General features: G+C 37.1%; 6 protein-coding genes and 1 pseudogene across 6 annotated transcripts; 3 read left to right on the top strand and 4 right to left on the bottom strand.

Annotated features, from left to right (window-relative positions):
• On the bottom strand, positions 630-2,773 carry LOC104778095 (IAA-amino acid hydrolase ILR1-like 5). Its single transcript, XM_010502463.2, has 5 exons — positions 2,365-2,773; positions 1,968-2,093; positions 1,548-1,862; positions 1,335-1,463; positions 630-1,243 (listed from the first exon to the last, which is right to left on the bottom strand). Exons 1-5 carry the CDS (start codon positions 2,761-2,763, stop codon positions 842-844), a joined length of 1,371 nt encoding a protein of 456 aa, XP_010500765.1. The 5' UTR covers positions 2,764-2,773; the 3' UTR covers positions 630-841.
• On the top strand, positions 3,524-5,146 carry LOC104778094. Its single transcript, XM_010502462.1, has 2 exons — positions 3,524-3,866; positions 4,109-5,146. Exon 2 carries the CDS (start codon positions 4,109-4,111, stop codon positions 4,829-4,831), a length of 723 nt encoding a protein of 240 aa, XP_010500764.1. The 5' UTR covers positions 3,524-3,866; the 3' UTR covers positions 4,832-5,146.
• LOC104778093 lies at positions 5,796-7,659 on the bottom strand. Its single transcript, XM_010502461.2, has 2 exons — positions 6,715-7,659; positions 5,796-6,605 (listed from the first exon to the last, which is right to left on the bottom strand). Exons 1-2 carry the CDS (start codon positions 7,252-7,254, stop codon positions 5,925-5,927), a joined length of 1,221 nt encoding a protein of 406 aa, XP_010500763.1. The 5' UTR covers positions 7,255-7,659; the 3' UTR covers positions 5,796-5,924.
• On the bottom strand, positions 7,748-9,975 carry LOC104778092 (IAA-amino acid hydrolase ILR1-like 4). The gene is made up of 5 exons (XM_010502460.2): positions 9,436-9,975; positions 9,069-9,194; positions 8,637-8,951; positions 8,418-8,546; positions 7,748-8,338 (listed from the first exon to the last, which is right to left on the bottom strand). The coding sequence occupies exons 1-5, from the start codon at positions 9,784-9,786 to the stop codon at positions 7,934-7,936; spliced, it is 1,326 nt and encodes a 441-aa protein (XP_010500762.1). The 5' UTR covers positions 9,787-9,975; the 3' UTR covers positions 7,748-7,933.
• Positions 11,889-12,991, top strand: LOC104778091 (proline-rich receptor-like protein kinase PERK15). The gene is made up of 2 exons (XM_010502459.2): positions 11,889-12,632; positions 12,723-12,991. Exons 1-2 carry the CDS (start codon positions 12,561-12,563, stop codon positions 12,963-12,965), a joined length of 315 nt encoding a protein of 104 aa, XP_010500761.1. The 5' UTR covers positions 11,889-12,560; the 3' UTR covers positions 12,966-12,991.
• LOC104779307 (proline-rich receptor-like protein kinase PERK15) lies at positions 13,028-13,432 on the top strand. Its single transcript, XM_010503665.1, has 2 exons — positions 13,028-13,099; positions 13,190-13,432. The coding sequence occupies exons 1-2, from the start codon at positions 13,028-13,030 to the stop codon at positions 13,430-13,432; spliced, it is 315 nt and encodes a 104-aa protein (XP_010501967.1).
• LOC109130867 lies at positions 14,813-16,558 on the bottom strand (annotated as a pseudogene).

Raw genomic sequence — 17,615 nt, 5'->3', positions numbered from 1 at the left:
GGGGGGGGGGAGGGGGGGAAGTATTGATAAGGTTCATCAGACGTTTTATCGGAAAAGGAAGAAGCTGGGAGTGGCGCGTACAAGAAGGATGGAGAGGCGCGTGGCGAGAGTAGTGGCGAAGCGCGTGACACTCGTGTGTGGGATCTGGGCAAAGACTCAACGTGAGATGGAGGGTTTGTTATTAGCTTTCTGAATTCAAATAAATATAGAGACATTGTGAGAGGAGTTCTCTTTATGCTTCATTTGTGGATTATTGGAACAAGCGATGTGCTTGAGAGTGATGTGCTCTTTGTAATTCCCGTGAGGCTAGGGTTGTAAACACTTTTCTGATATCAATCGATTACTTCCTCGGTGGTCGAGATTTATTCAGTTGTGTGTTGTGTTGTTCTTATTGTGAGAGTTGTTAAATCTTATCAGAGACCCGGCATGAGTCAAGTGGTGACGGCTCTTAAAGAGAGTTTGGCTGTAGAAGTTGAGAGGAAAATGCATATGCCCATTGTATCAACAGATTCAGTTGAAGAGCTTGCACTTGGCTTTGGTTCCAATCCACCTCCTCGTTTGAGATGATTATTTTATTTATTGATTTCATTTTTGTAATGTTTATGGTCTCTCGAATTTGGAATAGCCAAAACAAAAAAAAAGTCGTTGTTCATGCATGTTTGATCCAGATATGAGGATTTCTTACATTTTATATAGTTTTGTTCTGATTATTGAGCATCAAGCGTGGGGGCACAAAGTTTCCAAGAGCTTTACTTGTGACCTAAGTAACTGCGAGTAGTTACACGGAACCATGATTGACATTTTGGATAAGTAGATGATGAGATGAGATGCAACTATGGCATCAAAGTTCATCTTTCATGTAACTCTTATTTGGCGATGAAGAAGACTCAAGAAGATATCTTGTGGCCAAGGAAGCAAGAAGGGAAGCACCATAAGGGAGTACTTCTTCATTAACTTCAAAATACGGAGAGTGAGGGTTCGGCATCGCTGGATGATTTTTGTTCTGCATTCCAACAAAGCTAAAATGTCCCGGGATTGCTTCCTGGTAGAAAGCGAAATCCTCTGATACCATCACGGGTTGTGTCGCAACAAAATTCTCAGCCCCTAGCATATCCACTGCAATGCTCTTATAAAAAGGGTGCAAATCTTTGTTGTTCACAGTCGGCGGGAAAGGAGGAAATACATCTTCAAGAAAGTCAACTGTTGCATTGCACATGCTCACGCTTGCTTGCGTTGTGATAACCTGAGAAAACATTCGACTCGCGTTTAAAAGTTCGATCTCGAGAGAGGAAAGGAAGACAAAAGTCTCAGACTAATTAATGAAGATCACTGACCTGCTCAATTCTTTGCTTAATTTGCGCAAAACTTGTAGGTGAAAGGGCTCGGAATGTGCCACCGATAGTAACAAAGTCAGGAATGACATTAAAGGCATCACTGCCTTCAAATTTAGCAACTGTAACCACCTGTAAGCACTCAAAATCAACCCACATGCTATATAATATGAATACCTTGAAGAGCCAAAGATAATAAATAAAATAAAACTATACCTGCGAGTCTAAAGGATCTGCCTCTCGCGAAACGAGTTGTTGTAAGCTTTGAATAACATTTGAAGCTGCCAAAACTGGATCTATGGCGAATTGAGGAAGAGCTGCATGACCTCCTTTCCCGCTTATCTTAGCTTCGAAACGTCCACTACCAGCCATCAATAGACCCTCTCTTGAGCTCAGTTGACCTAACCCTAATAGATTCGAAACATGTAATCCAAAGATTGCTTCCACATTATCCATTACTCCAGCCTCCACGATTTTCTTTGCACCCGCTCCTCCTTCCTCCGCTGGTTGGAAAACAAGAACCACAGTACCCTGATGAAGAAAGTTTCCAGGTAAGTGTTAAGAAACCAAACAACATCGATATATATTTTCGAAAGATATCCAAATTAAAAGGATAAAAACAGTACACCACTGAACCTGTAGCTCGTCTTCGTGTTCTTTGAGCAATTTTGCAGCACCGAGGAGCATTGTAGTGTGAGCGTCATGTCCACAAGCGTGCATCTTCCCTGGAACCTTACTCATGTGTTCCCATTCTACCATTTCCTAAACAATCCAACTAATATAGCTTGTCATACAATTAAAACCACTAAGAAAATTACATAAGAACCAAATCCCACAGAGAAGTGAACTCATCAACAAATCTTTTAAATGATATTACAGAGACATAACCATATATCATCATGAAGAAAGGACAGAACAATGCAAAGTATCTAACATTAATAAAAAGCCACAAAAGAGTTCCATGAGAAGATGAGAGACCAAGTCAAATCACCCTCTCAACCAAATTTAAAAACATTGAAAATCAAATACATACCTGCATAGGAAGTGCATCCATATCAGCCCTTAAAGCAACAAAAGGGGCTTGACCAGTTCCGACATATCCAATAACACCCGTTACAGCAACTGGATACTTATAATTAGACACACCCATCTTTTTAAGTTCTGCTCTAACAAGCTTAGATGTCTCTACTTCCTCATAACCTAATTCTGGGTTCTCGTGGAGTCTCCTTCTGATTCCAACCATCCAATCGAAAAACTCATCTCTTTTAGCCAGACTAAGCAAGTTTTTTGGGATTTGAGATAACTCATTGGAGGAACATGAAATCAGAAAGGAATTGAGTAAGTGAAGGATCAAAACAAAAGAAACCAGTTTGCAGCCACTCATTGTGAACCAAAGAGATTTCTGCGCTATGGTGAAGTAAGCTGAAAACATGAAGGAGAAAATTGTATTTATAACCAAGAATAACTCACAAATTCTCTATAAACTTCATAAATATCTTGATATTTTCTTTCCTTTTCTTATTTTTTTTGTAATTTTCTTCGGTCCCAAGTCACCATAATAAAACATTCTTTAGTGCAATATAACACATCACCGAAATGGACCATCTATGTAGATGTATTTTTCAAACTTATTTGATGAGTTCAATGATTCATTCAAAATTTGTAAATGTCTAATATACACTTGTTTAGAATGAATCTCAAATAATGTTAATTTTCTATAGCTTTATTCTTTTATATTAAAAGATATGTTGCTGGCAAAGAATATTCTTGTTTAAATACACATGTGGGAATCATTGCTATCATGAAGGTGAAGATGTAATTTCATCCGCACTTATTTGGCATTATTATGACTTCAATTAAAAAATTTGATAATACAAACATAAGAAAATACAAATTTCGGATTTGCAAAACCTTTTTGCTTTTGTTTGGAGAATCATTTCATTTTCAGTTTAAGTTATTGTGACACGTGAAGGAAGAAACTAGACATTGAACGGTTTGTAATTACTGGACGGTGCGGTCCCCTTGATACGAATAGATAACGAATAGATAACTTTCATCCATTTTTTCAGATAACTTTTTCTTATTTGAAAAAAATGAAACATATTTCTCTTAATTCCCTAAAAACAAATTCCCAATTTTGGCCAAAACAATTTCAACTATGTCATATGACAAGCAATGTTCAAGAAATCGCCCTGAGTGGCCGCTTAGGCGGCGCTTAAACGCTAGGCGGCACATACCCATCCCGATTTCACTGTAAACGGCTGTATTATGCGGGTGGTTTAGTAAGGCGGGTGGAACGGCGATTAGGCGGGGTAAATCGGTTTAGTCCGCCTAGAGTCCCTTTATTTAACGACACCGTTTTAAGTTTTTTAGTGAAATATTTAAGCTGCGTTGTTTTGAGCTAACCTAGATAGAGAAAAAAAGCCACACAAATATAGAAGCTATTGTTCATCTTCTTCGATTTTGAAGTTCTCGTAAAGCGATCCTAACTGCTTCTCAATCTCCAATACTTAGTGCTCCAAAAACAATTCTCGTGTAAGTTCAAGTTGTGATTCTAATTATATTTTAAAAATTAATAATTTAGTCATCAAATTGTCGAATTTTAGTGTGCTTATGGTGATAGAATATGATATGAACGTGCTTCCTCGTGATCGTGAACCGTGACACTTAAGTTTACTAGTTTAGTAGTTTAGTAATAATAATTTGTATGAATATTTAATTGTCAAGTTTGTTTTCGTGACTGTTTTGTTTAATTGTTTTGTTTCTTTCCAAAATAGATGATGGCTTCGTCATCAACATCAGATTCTACTACAGTTCCTGAGACTACAAATTTGCAGAGAAAATCAAATGATGTTGGCTGGGAGTTTGGAATGTTGGTAAATCCCAAAAATTTGGACAAAATGAAATGCAAATTATGTGGAAAGGAGTTTTCTGGAGGAATACATAGATTGAAGCAACATGTTGCTAGAATACAAGGGAATGTTGCACCTTGCCCAAAATCTAAAAAAGAAGACCAGGAAAAGTGCAAGTTAGCAATTCTAGAAGCAAAAAATAAGAAGAAAAGAGTTCGAATGGCAGATCTGGAAACTAGAAAGACGGTAAATATTGATGAAAACCAAGAGGGGGATGAAGAAGTTATTGAGGTAGAAGGGATGGGAGCAAACAAAAGTGCTCGCATGCTTGGTCCTATAGATATATTTACTTCAAGCATCAATCCTGAAACTCCTAAAGGTCCAATATTGACACAACAACAACAACATATCAAGAATGTTATTGCAAAGGATAGATTACATGTGGTGCATCAATATGTTGTTAGATGGGTGTATTCTCATGGCATTCCTTTTAATGCTATTGCAAATGATGATTTTAAGAGAATGCTTGAGGCTGCTGGACAATTTGGACCAGGTGTTACTCCACCTAGTCAATATCAGTTGAGGGAGCCTTTGTTAAAGGAAGAGGTTGATCGAGTGAAAGGGTTTGATGAAAGAACAAGAAGATGAGTGGAAAGTGAACGGTTGTTCCGTTATGACAGATTCTTGGTCAGACAGAAAAAGAAGATCAATCATGAATTTGTGTATTAACTGCAAAGAAGGTACCATGTTTCTCTCCTCTAAAGATTGCTCTGATGATTCCCATACAGGTGAATATATATTTGCGTATGTCAATAAGTGCATCGAAAAATTAGGTGGAGATCATGTAATTCAAGTAGTAACAGACAATGCCACTAACAACATGGCTGCTGCAAAGTTGTTAAAAGAGGTGAGACCCACCATATTTTGGACTTACAATTACCTAACGATCATTGCGGGATAAGTGTTTAAAACTTTAAATTGCTAAAGACTTTTATAATGGTAAGAAACTAACCCGATTGCTGAACCGAATCTTGTTTCCTTTTTTGTTTCGATACTATCGAATTGCCAAACTTGGTTTAAGAGAAGTAAGCATAATGGCGATATACAATGATGATACAAGGAACAATGTACGTCCACTAGAAATGGCAACCAAAGATTCATTAATCTTCCATAAGCAAAGAACTTGTTAACCAGAATTGGAAATGCGGTATTGACTAACAGAGACAACAACAATAACCAAAATCATTCATCAACATCTCACATTCAGAAAAAATCTATTATTCATACGTGTTTTTAATGCAGCTTTTTAAGGTAAACTTTTCTCCTCAATTTATCCCATTTTCAATCAAGAAACAAAGATAGTCAAACACATCAAACCACATGATTTAAGCGATACTGGTTGGTTTCTATATAGCCAAACAGTACCAACTGATCCTCTTGTAACAGTCACTTGTTCTTGACACCATTAGGAAATGCAATGAAAATGCCTAAAGAACAATGTTTAGAAGAAAATGCCTTACTTTTTTTTTTTTTTTTAAATGTCCGAACTTAAGAGTAATTTCTAGACATCTAACAATGGAACAAGAGAAATCCGATTCCCCTAGGGACTGAAAAGAACTCAAACCTATCTTTATTCAATAATCTGTCACGTCAAAAATATGTTTAAAACCATCACAATACCTGTTTGATTAATTTATGATCAGATTCTGTCCATGATCATACTCTAAACACAAACACTTTATCAAAACAAAAACCACGAGCGACGAGTGGAAGATCTGTTAGAACCCAACTCAAGAATCTTGGGTGCAAGTTGCAGTAAGGGCTCCAATGCGCTTGGAGCAAACTTTCTAGCAAAGAGATAACAGATTTGAGACTTCTGATCATTGTAGAGGCAGGACTTGGCTCCCGGAAGCTTCTTGAGAAAACTTTCTGTTATATCAGCCTTGCCAAAAGTAGCTGGATGAGCACCACCACGTGACCAATCTGTCCATGTCATTGTCCGGTTGGCCAACGAAAGCCGATGTTTCATAGACAGCATTGTGGGAAAGTAATGTTCATCAACATAACATGGAGGTCTACAAAACTCTTTGAATTTGGGATAGTAAGTAGTGTCCTGAACAATCTCAACAGCGAGTTTCCGGTTAATTTCAAACCACTGAGACCCTTTTCGCCACTGGCTTAGTTTGACCTCTGGTTCCATTTCAGTCCGGTATCTACCTCTTCCATCAGGTCCTTCCTCATCAGCAGCACCCATGAAACTATATCTTGATTCAGAGACATAACTATAGATAAAGCCGAAACCGCGCAGAGGAATGCATGATTCAGACAGCAGAATGAACCATTCATTAGAGATATCGAGCAAAGCATTAGCCAAAAGCCTCCTTTCAGCGTCCCCCATACTCATCTCTCCCCATGCCACAGCCTATATAACCCCCAAAGATATTGTGAGGAACACAAGAAGCAGCAAGCAATCACACAAATAAATAAAAAAAGGTCGCAGGATTATTCTCTGAAACATAAATAACAGTTACCTGACTAGGGATATATCTTCTGTAAAACACAGATGACCTCGAAAAATCCGATTTGTAATAAGGCAATGCATGAACATAGATTGAGTAAAGACCCTCATATCCTTCAAAGAACCTCTCCCAGAGTGGAGCAAATGGTAAAGGACCTTTGCTGAGAAACATGAAAGCCAATTTAGGAACCCTTTTAAACGGATACCCATTTCTCTGTGGCTCCATCGAAGCACGCCAAAGCAATTCACTGTCATTCATCGTGTGCCAAACATTGGAAGGAGGCCTAATAAAGCTATCTAAAGTAACAGTCCCACGACCGTACATAGAGATCAACGTGGTTGGAGCCACAGGATCCAAATGTTGAATCTTCAAGAACTTGATCATGTGTATACTAACTACTGAGATCCCAAGAGTCAACACAAGAAACAATAACAAAATCTGAAGCAGACGCATCGACAAAAGAACTCTACATTGGTTTGTGACTCTCGATTTAGGGGTTGATGCACCATTGTCTTTAACCCCTTCCTCCATCTCCGTTACCATCACTTTCATCTAAAAGCTCCTCACAGAAGAATCCAGAGCTTCTCTATTTTGGTAACGAAAATCCAATCGGACAAGGTTTACGATAAAGGGTCTTTTTTTAAACAGAAACCCAGAAGTAAAGATTGAGACTTTTAAAGAAGCAGAGAGATATGGAAGAAAGAGAGACGAACGAATTTGATTTTAGAAAAATCGAAACTTGAATCTAAATACTTATTGGACGAAGAAGATGAAGTAACAAAGCAAAGAAAGATCCAATCTTTCTGATTTTTATATGCTTCGAAGATGTTTGTCTGATGCATCACATTGTGGTGCTTTTCTGAAAACTCTCAAATCTGATTTGTCATTCTCAAAGGAAACAATAAGCATAAACCTAGGAGTGACATGTTTCTTTCAATTGACAGTTTTCAGCTATTTAGTTTGGCATTATTAAGAAAATATATACATAACATTCTCTAAAAACTCTTCTCACTTCAATAGCCCCAATTACTTTGTTCAAGTAAAGTTGTTGCATTTCTTCGATATTGCAATCAGTTTTATCATCATCTCAGAGAATAGGAGACTTACAAGGGAGCTTGACACTGCAATACAAATTTTATTAACCTTTACATGGCAGGCTCTGTTAAAAAAAAAAGCCATGTTTTGACAATTTTTCATGTAGAAGAATAGGAAGATAGACAATGTTGGCATATCAAAGTTCATCTTTTTTGTAACTCTGAGTCAGAGTTGAAGCTTTCAATTCAAGAAGGTATCTTGTGGCCATGGAAGCATGAAGGGAAGCACCGTAAGGTAGTAATTCTTCGTTCACTTCAAAAAACGGCGAGTGAGGGCTCGCCATTGGTGAATGAGCTTTGTTTTGCATTCCTACGAAGCTAAAATGTCCCGGTATTGCCTCTTGGTAGAAAGAGAAATCCTCTGATCCCATCAATGGTTGCATCTCGACATAATTCTCAGTTCCTAACATGTCCCCTGAGACATTCTTGAAAAACTTGTGTAATTCTTTGTCATTTACAGTCGGTGGGAAAAAAGGTTTCTCCTCTTCAATGAAATCCACTGTCGCATTACACATATGCACGCTCGCTTGCCTTGTGATTACCTGAAACCATTGGACTCGCAAAGAGTTAAAACACTAGGGTCTCAAAAGCTACACATCAAATAAAGGCAAAGTTACTGACCTGCTCAATTCTTTTCTTCAGTTGCATAAAGCTTTTAGTTGAAAAGGCTCGGAATGTACCACCGATAGTAACAGAGTCTGGAATCACATTAAAAGCACCACCACCTTCAAATTTAGCAACTGTAACCACCTGTAAACACTCACACATACATCAAATCACTCCACATGCTATATAGAGACATTTCAAGTGAGCTAAAAGATTCTATATATATATATATACCTGTGAGTCTAAAGGATCTGCCTCTCGTGACACGAGGTGTTGTAAGCTAACAATAACATTTGAAGCTGCCAATATGGGATCTATTGAGTGCTGCGGAAGAGCTGCGTGACCTCCTTTCCCGCTTATCTTAGCTTTGAAAAACCCGCTACCAGCCAACAATGGACCCTCTCTTGAGCTCACTTGACCTAATACCAATTGATTTGTGACATGCAATCCAAAGATTGCACTCACATTCTCCAGTACTCCAGCCTCCACAATTTTCTTTGCACCTCCTCCTCCTTCCTCAGCCGGTTGAAAAACTAGAACCACTGTGCCCTGATGAAGAAAAGTCCAACAAAGTTTAAGAATCCTAATTATGCTAATTAATTCCCAACACATTCGAATTAAAAAAAAAAAGAGGTTATTAGATAAAAAAACAGTACACCACTAAACCTGTAGCTCGTCTTCGTGTTCTTTGAGCAATTTTGCAGCACCGAGGAGCATTGTAGTGTGGGCGTCATGTCCACAAGCGTGCATCTTTCCTGGAACCTTACTCTTATGTTCCCATTCTACCATTTCCTACACAATCCAACATAATATTTCCTACACTAGTCATACCACTAACAAACTGTAAATCATATAAGTAAATAAGTAAACTCAACAAATCTTCAACCATACTACAGACAAACAGAGACATAATCAAAATTTGCCATGAAGAAGACACAAAACAAATGTTCCTCTTTCCAAGTATCCAACACTAACACAACACAGAGTCCCTCCTTGTCACAAGCCAAATCAATTTTGAATATCAAAAACATACCTGCATAGGAAGAGCATCCATATCAGCTCTTAAAGCAACAAAAGGGGGTTGACCAGTTCCAACGTATCCAATAACACCAGTTACAGCAACTGGGTACTTAAAAGCCACACCCATCTTCTCCAATTCTGCTCTAACAAGCTTAGATGTCTCTACTTCCTCGTAACCTAATTCTGGGTTCTCATGGATTCTCCTTCTGATTCCAACCATCCAATCGAAAAAATCATTCCTTTGAGCTAAAGTAAGAAACTTTGAAGGGATTTGAGATAACCCATTCGAAGAAGATGAAATCAGACACGAATTAAGCAAGTAAAGAAGGATCAAAACAAAAGAAACCCTTTTGCAGAAACTCATGGCTTTTTTATATCGATCGATTCGATTGATTCAGATTATCAATCGAATCGTGTAGAGAAGGAAAAACAAAAAGAGATCGAAGGGGGAAGAGAGGTGTGCGTGATGATGAAGCAGGGAAACAGGAAGCAAAAAAAAAAAAACAGTGGTGGTATTTAAATCCCCAAGTAGTAGCAACTAGCAAAAGCCAAAGCCAAAAGCCAAACACAACTTCTTTTTTTTTTTTGCTGCGTCTCTGTTTTCATAAAATCTTTCTTTTTTTTTTCTTTTTTTTTGTGTGTGTGTGTGGAAAATATCAAAATCATCTTTGAAAAAACCAAAAACATTCGTTTACCTAATTGATTATTATCAATTTGATAACTTTGTTTGTTTCTTTTTTTTTTGAAAAGAGTGATGGGAATGGGATGTTCCTTGGAGTTATAACTTAAAATGTAAATAAGTCAAATAAGCCTTTGGAATAACTAGTTTACTACATTTTTAATTTGTGTAAGTATAACGTCAAAGAAAACTATTATCCCACTATCTCAAACATTTGTAGCCATACTCCAATGATAATTCATAAATTCTTAAAGTTATCAATTGTAAACATACATTATTAATAAGGGGTTCTATTGTAGAAGCCCCTCTGGATTGTTATGTACAATTTTATCTCTACTGCAAGAAAATTTACTAAATCAAAAATAATAAGTAATATTCTATATACATGTATTTTTTTTTAAAACAGTTTTATCATCCTATACATTGTAATTTAAATTTCTAAAAATATTTGACTCTTCATCACGAAAGTTTTGATTTGATATACTAAGTATATAATATACAAAATTTTACATATTAGTTTGACTGTAATAACATAATATTATGTATTATTGTTTATTTCACGAAACTAATTTATATTTTTTTTAAAGATAGAAAATAAAAGTATAAAACAATAGCCAATTAAAAAGTTATTTGCATTAAATCATTATTATATATTTATAATAACATAAAACAAGCTAAGTAAAGTAAAAATATATAAAAGTTTGAGTCGTTGATAAAGTGCATTTCACTATCAGTAATTCAGTACTGAGAGGATTAGTTTTCGTATTCGTTTTGATTTTAGGTTATTTCCGTAACACATGAAAAACGAGAAAATAAAAATATAAAAAAATTGAATGGTTCTAATTGAATTGTTGGACGGTCCATTTTGCTGTTGTTATGAAACAGCTAATAAGCACATGGACAACGTGTTTAATGACTTTTATTTACAATTTTCTTTTTTATTTCTTAGAAAAAAAATATTAAGCCACAAAACTATATCCCAATACATATCACAAATACCAACTTTAAAAATAGTATACTCAACAACACAAAATATATATATTACATAATCACATATACTAACTATACGATGATATGTGCCATCATCACAACCATCCTATTCTGGTATACCATAAACAACAAAAACACATAATATTTAATTTTAATATATAAAAATAAAAGATCCAAAAAAATTTGATTTTGCAAAACAATATATTTGACTGTAGAAAAGTTAATATATCAAAATTATTTTTAATAATTTTTATTTAACTAGTATTTTTAATTCAAAATTAAAATTACTAATTATAAGAATGAATACATTAAATATGTAAACATGATATAGAATATGTCTTAATTTAAAAAAAAACTATAAATTATTTGATATAGCAATTTATGTTTTTTCTGGTTTTTAATAGTATAGATGAAAATTAGAATATTTTTTTGTCAATATTGGTAATGCCGGAATCAGTCAACCCATATACCATAATTGTATGTTTATGGTGTTCACCACATGGCATCATACAGTTCATGCATGTGGTTACACTACAAAAAAAACTATACATTGATAGCACATTATGATAGCATTATTTTCTAAAGTGCTATGTACGAAAAATTCGAGATTTTGGTTTCTATTGATAACAATATACTAACGCTAAGATATGAAAACGCTATAAAAAAGACTAAAATCGCGACATTTTGTCATTGGAGGGGAAAATTTTCATTAAGCGGTACATTTTCTCTCTTCTCGAAACGCTTAGGTTTTCCCTATTCGAGTGTTTCCACTGACATAACATAACACTTATGTTTTTTTTTTCTCATTCGTGTCGCTAAGTGTTTTTCTCTATTCTCTCATCTCTTTCTACTGATATCTCCGGCGACAACACTGAAGCAATTAATCCTCTCTTTGGGCATCAGTTCGTCCTCGTAGAAGCAATAAACCATCTCGTTGGCCATAAGTTCGTCCTTACATTCTCCAGATCAGCTCGATTTCATCTCGCGAGGCAAGGTTTTGTCTTTCTAGTGTTAGTTCTGTTATTTATTTTTCCGTAGACGGCGAGATTTAGGGTTAGGTTCTTTAGATTTGCTGTTTGTTTCAATTTTCCTCAGATTTAGGGTTGTGTATCAATTTTGTTATGAGATTTAGGGTTATGTGCTTTAGAGTTGTGGTTTGTAACAATTTTTTCTGATTCTTCTTTAGATTTGGTGTTTATCTTATTTTTGAGATTTGGATTTGATTTAGCTTCATATATGTTCTCTTATACTTCACAGGATGTTGTGTTAGATAGATAGGAGAGTGAGTTTTGTGTGAAGTCTTGTAAGAAATAGAGTTTTTATAAAATTGATTAAAAGCGTTTGCTTGGCGCGTTCCAAGTGTGTTTATTGTGTGTCTTGAGTTCTCTATACCATAACAAAAAGGTCTAGATGGCAACTTCAACGGTTTTGTTGACCCGCGATTAGAGAATGACTTTGATGTCATCGAAATGACGAGAGTGGTTGCTTGCGCTGCTGCTAGCGTCCGCCATGCAGCGAAACGCCGTCCAACAATGACCCAGGTACTGTATATATATCAAACTGAAACTTCCTTTCGGCAAAAATAGATTTAGGACAAAGACCTAAGACTTTGTGACTTGGGGTCATTGCAGATTGTTCGAGCATTTGAAGGCAACATTTCTCTAGCTGACATAACCGAAGGAGTTGCTTCAGAAGACAGCACTGGTTACAGCTTAGACGGGAGCTCGGATTACTGCTCAACACAATACAGAGAGGATTTGAAGAAATTCAAGAAAATGGCACTTGAAAGCCAGACATATGGTAGCAGCGGTTTGACGAGCGAAAATGGTCAGGACTTAGAACCATCAAGCTCCTCTAGCATCAACGAAGGATGACGTAACGCAGCTAGCAGACCCTCATAGCTGGCGAGAAAACAGATAAGTGCNATGTCATCGAAATGACGAGAGTGGTTGCTTGCGCTGCTGCTAGCGTCCGCCATGCAGCGAAACGCCGTCCAACAATGAGCCAGGTACTGTATATATATCAAACTGAAACTTCCTTTCGGCAAAAATAGATTTAGGACAAAGACCTAAGACTTTGTGACTTGGGGTCATTGCAGATTGTTCGAGCATTTGAAGGCAACATTTCTCTAGCTGACATAACCGAAGGAGTTGCTTCAGAAGACAGCACTGGTTACAGCTTAGACGGGAGCTCGGATTACTGCTCAACACAATACAGAGAGGATTTGAAGAAATTCAAGAAAATGGCACTTGAAAGCCAGACATATGGTAGCAGCGGTTTGACGAGCGAAAATGGTCAGGACTTAGAACCATCAAGCTCCTCTAGCATCAACGAAGGATGACGTAACGCAGCTAGCAGACCCTCATAGCTGGCGAGAAAACAGATAAGTGCCGTGAAGAAGAAGAAGAAGAAGAAGAAGAAGAAGAAGAAGAAGAAGAAGAAGAAGAAGAAGAGACTCCAAGACAAAACAGAGGGCTCAGTTAAAAAGTCTTTTAATTAAAATAACCGTACAGTATTTTTATATGTTTATCAATCAATTTCTGCCCCTTTCTTTCCTTTAATCGATCGTTATGCCAATTAAGAAAGGGATGACGACTAAATTACATTTGTTATCGGGTAATGGACCAATCACTACCGGCTTGCTTATATATGAAACAAGAAAACTCTCTTTCTAATAGCAACAAAGATAGTCCTGAACTTAATCAAAACAAGATAAATCGATAGAATTGAAACGAAAACATAAATTTACATTAGGAGGCAAAAGACTTTTCATTTAAAAGCTCTATAAATAATCACGCAGATGTAAGGAGGAGTAAGGTCTAAAGCATGTGTGTGTGGTTAGTGAGAGAAACTACAGTAAGTAATGTGTATGTGAGATGTTGTAAAAGCATCCTTCCTTGGATCCGATTAATAAAAATGTAGAAGATCAAAGTTTATCGGTCTAAGCTTCTTGTTCTTCACTTAGACAAATCTGGGAGTGAAAAGAGAAGTAGAGAGATAGAGAGACTAATCTCTATGTGAGTGAGGTTAGAAGATTCAAGAGAGGACGCAAATACAATTGCTTTGCCCCACCTTTGTTGTAATAAAATTTTGCTAACAGCTCAGCAACTGTTTCACCAGCTATGATGAGGATTACATGAACGGAAGATTCAACAGAAGGGATATATGATCACAAATACAAGTGGCTTTTCAAGGTTTCCGTTTATGTAATCCTCCTCATAGGTGGTGAAACAGTTGCAGAGCTGTTAGCAAGACTTTAATAACAACATAGGTGGGAAAAGCACTTGTATTTATGACCTCTTCGTTCTGTTGAGAAGCAAAAGTTATTGATTACAAGCAGTCAAGCAGATGTGTTTAGTATGATCTTGTCTCTAATATTATTTTTGCATGATATATATACAACTTTTTAGAACTAAAAGCAGAGTTGTTAGAAAAACATAACTAGAAGCACTCTTGTAATGATTAAAAAAAAAACAGAACTAGAAACACTCTTGGAATGATCATCTTTTACATTTTAGTCATTTAAAAGATGATCATTCCAAGAATGCTTCTAGTTCTGTTTTTAATGTAATCTTTTAAATGACTAATCACAGAACGTTTTGTATCTCTTAAGATAATGCTCAAAATGTTGTAAGATAATCCCTATAAGATCTCAAATCCTCTCAAAACTAAAACAAAATTCCATAGATCAACAAGTCACAATAACAGAATTCATAAGGAACTAGGAAGGAGCGTGACATGTGTGTAAAGTGAACACAATCTTAGACCATTCAACATATCCCCAAAGCTCTCCTAGACCATCTAGTCTCTTAAACGAAATCTCTGCACACCAAATATCTGTCTTACATTTCTTGTGACAAAAGCGACTTCGACCGCAAGACACCATCACCTTCTCCCAGCAAACTGTCACTCTTCTTCTTCCTTGATCGGAATTTGCGGATGAGGAACACGTAAGATGTCTTAGATAGGTAAATTCCGGCAGTTTTTCAAGTCCATAGTCCCACCCAAATTTTCCTTTGGATCATTCCAAAATAACTTCCCAATCTCAACCCACGTCTGGCACAACATGTTGTCTACCTTTACCAAGCAAATATTCTCCATCAAGCTAAGCTTATAGCCATCACCAATGCTGTAAACTTTGCCACCCATTACCAATTTACCAGGAACCACACTCATTTGACTAGCGAGATCAAGTGTTGTGGGCAATACTGGCTCCCAAGTATGAGTCTTTGGGTCATAAACCTCTCCCCAGTCTTCAATATTACTACACTTATTGCCTCCAATCACATATATCTTACCGTTAATTACATCAACGACTGGATCTTCTCGAGGTACACGCATCTCAGGGACTCTACGCCCTTGTTCTGTTAGAGAATCGAAAACTAACGATGTCATGTAGCCTTGCTTTAAATTCACAAAGCTACCGGTCTTGTAAATCTCTGAACCAATGGAGAGAAGAGTTGAGTATTTAGGATATAGATACTGTTGAGATGTGATCCAACTTGAAACAGGAAGTTGTAGTGGATCAGAAGCTTGTATATGTTTGTTTAATGTGGGCCTGTTTGGTCTGTCAGAAACTGGGCCAGATATTGGTCTGAAGCCCATACAAGAACCGACTATGTATTAGGTATAAATACATAAGGTTAAACAGAGAGAGAGAGAGCAAAAAGGAGTTGCGCTGAACCCTAGTTCAGGCGGTTCTGAAGAGGTGAACAGAGCTAGAGAGAGAAGTAGATTTTCGGTGTACCTAGGCTCAATCTCTTGTTATTCTTCTTTCATATGTTGTTCTTGTGAGACTCGATCTAGGATGTTAGACGAGTGTGAGTGGTATGTTGTAACCATAACACATATGTAACTCTTGATCTATAATGGATGTTGAGGACTCTGCTTCCTTGCTGATGCAGTGAACTGGGTTACCAAATCTCTGTGTTCTCTGTTTATGTGTTCTCTCTATTTCCGTCTTTAAAGCTTGTGTCAGATCTATCAATCAGTACTTGATTGAATCTAAAGTTGTTGTATCGATTTACAACAGATACGGAAACGAAGTGATGGGTTCCAATTTCTCTTGTTTGGGGATTGGTGCAAGTGTGAACCAGCAATAAAGGTCTTCGTGGACACCACACTGACACCAGCGTGAGCAGACACACTGGCGTAAGCAGACACATAGGTAAGTCTCTGTTATCCCATGCGGGATCGTGTGGACTCAAGATCAGGGGAAGAAGCTATGAGAGATCTGAAATCCTTGGAGACCATGGATAAAAATAGATGGTGGTATCTCGACACACGAGCCAAACAGTTGAGAACGAGGTCGTACGACAACGAAGAGAACAACGTCGTCGGAACAGGTGGAGGATCCTCTGATGATTTCTTCTTCATCCCTTTATGGCTTCCTTCCTCCTTCTCCCTCTTTTCGATTTAGGGTTTTTATTTCTCCGCCTCGTTGTTTTCTGACTCTTGCTTTTCTGAGTTTAGGGTGTACGTACACTTCTTATTTATTACCTTTGTTGTTTTGATTATTAAAGGAATATATTTAAACACTTTACAATTTTATTTAAATCTTTTTCTTTTCATTTGGTTTGGACAATTAAGCCTAATCCATTCCAAAATCCCCTCTGGATCATACCTAAATAACATCCCTTGGGAAACACGTGTTTGGCACCCCATGTTGTCTATCTCTCTACAAAGCAGTAATCAATCACCAAGCGAATTAATATTGTAGCCCATCATCATCAATGGCGTAAACTTTGTCACCAGCTACCAACTTACCTGGAACCACACTCATTTGAACAGTGAGATCTAGTGTTGAGGGTATAGCTGTTAAATTGGCGGTCCGTCCGTGGGCGAGCCCATATCCACTTCGTTATGAACGGTCATGGTCACGCCCAAAATTAAGATGGTCTTAAATGGACAAAGACCATTGGGCTTGCAGACCATTTGGACATAACCAGTTGGACAATGGGCGGCCCAAATCTCTTTAAAATCTAGATTTTCCAATTTGGGGAAAATGTTAATTTCTTCTTCTCTTCTCCGTATCACTCCTCCTTCGAAAGTTTGAGTCACCATCTTCAATTCTTCATCTCAATTCCTTGATCCGAAACGAAAGCAGATAATAAAATTCAGATTTTATAAAATAAAATAACAAAAATAAAGCTCAGATTTTATAAGTGAAAAACAACATAAATAAAAATGGACTGTCTATGGTCATGATCTTAATGGACATGGACACTTTTAAGACCATTGTCCATTTAGGTCTGTCCAACTTCCGCTTATACAAAAAAATGTCCAACCGGTCTCGCCCAAATGGTCCATGAACAGACCATTTGACACCTCTAGTTGTGGGCAATACTGGCTCCCAAGTTTGTGACTTAGGGTCATAAACCTCTCTCCCCAATCCTCGATATTGTTGTGCATAGAGCCTCCAAACACATAGATCTTGCCGTCAATTACATCAGCTGCTGGAGTACTTCGAGGTACACGCATCTTGGGGATTCTACGCCCTTGATGAGGATAACAACAGTCGAAAA

Source organism: Camelina sativa, chromosome 3, assembly GCF_000633955.1.
Source record: "Camelina sativa cultivar DH55 chromosome 3, Cs, whole genome shotgun sequence".
Taxonomy (NCBI): Eukaryota; Viridiplantae; Streptophyta; class Magnoliopsida; order Brassicales; family Brassicaceae; genus Camelina; species Camelina sativa.
Note: the sequence above shows the minus strand (reverse complement) of the source record. Positions and strands in the feature narration are given on the sequence as shown.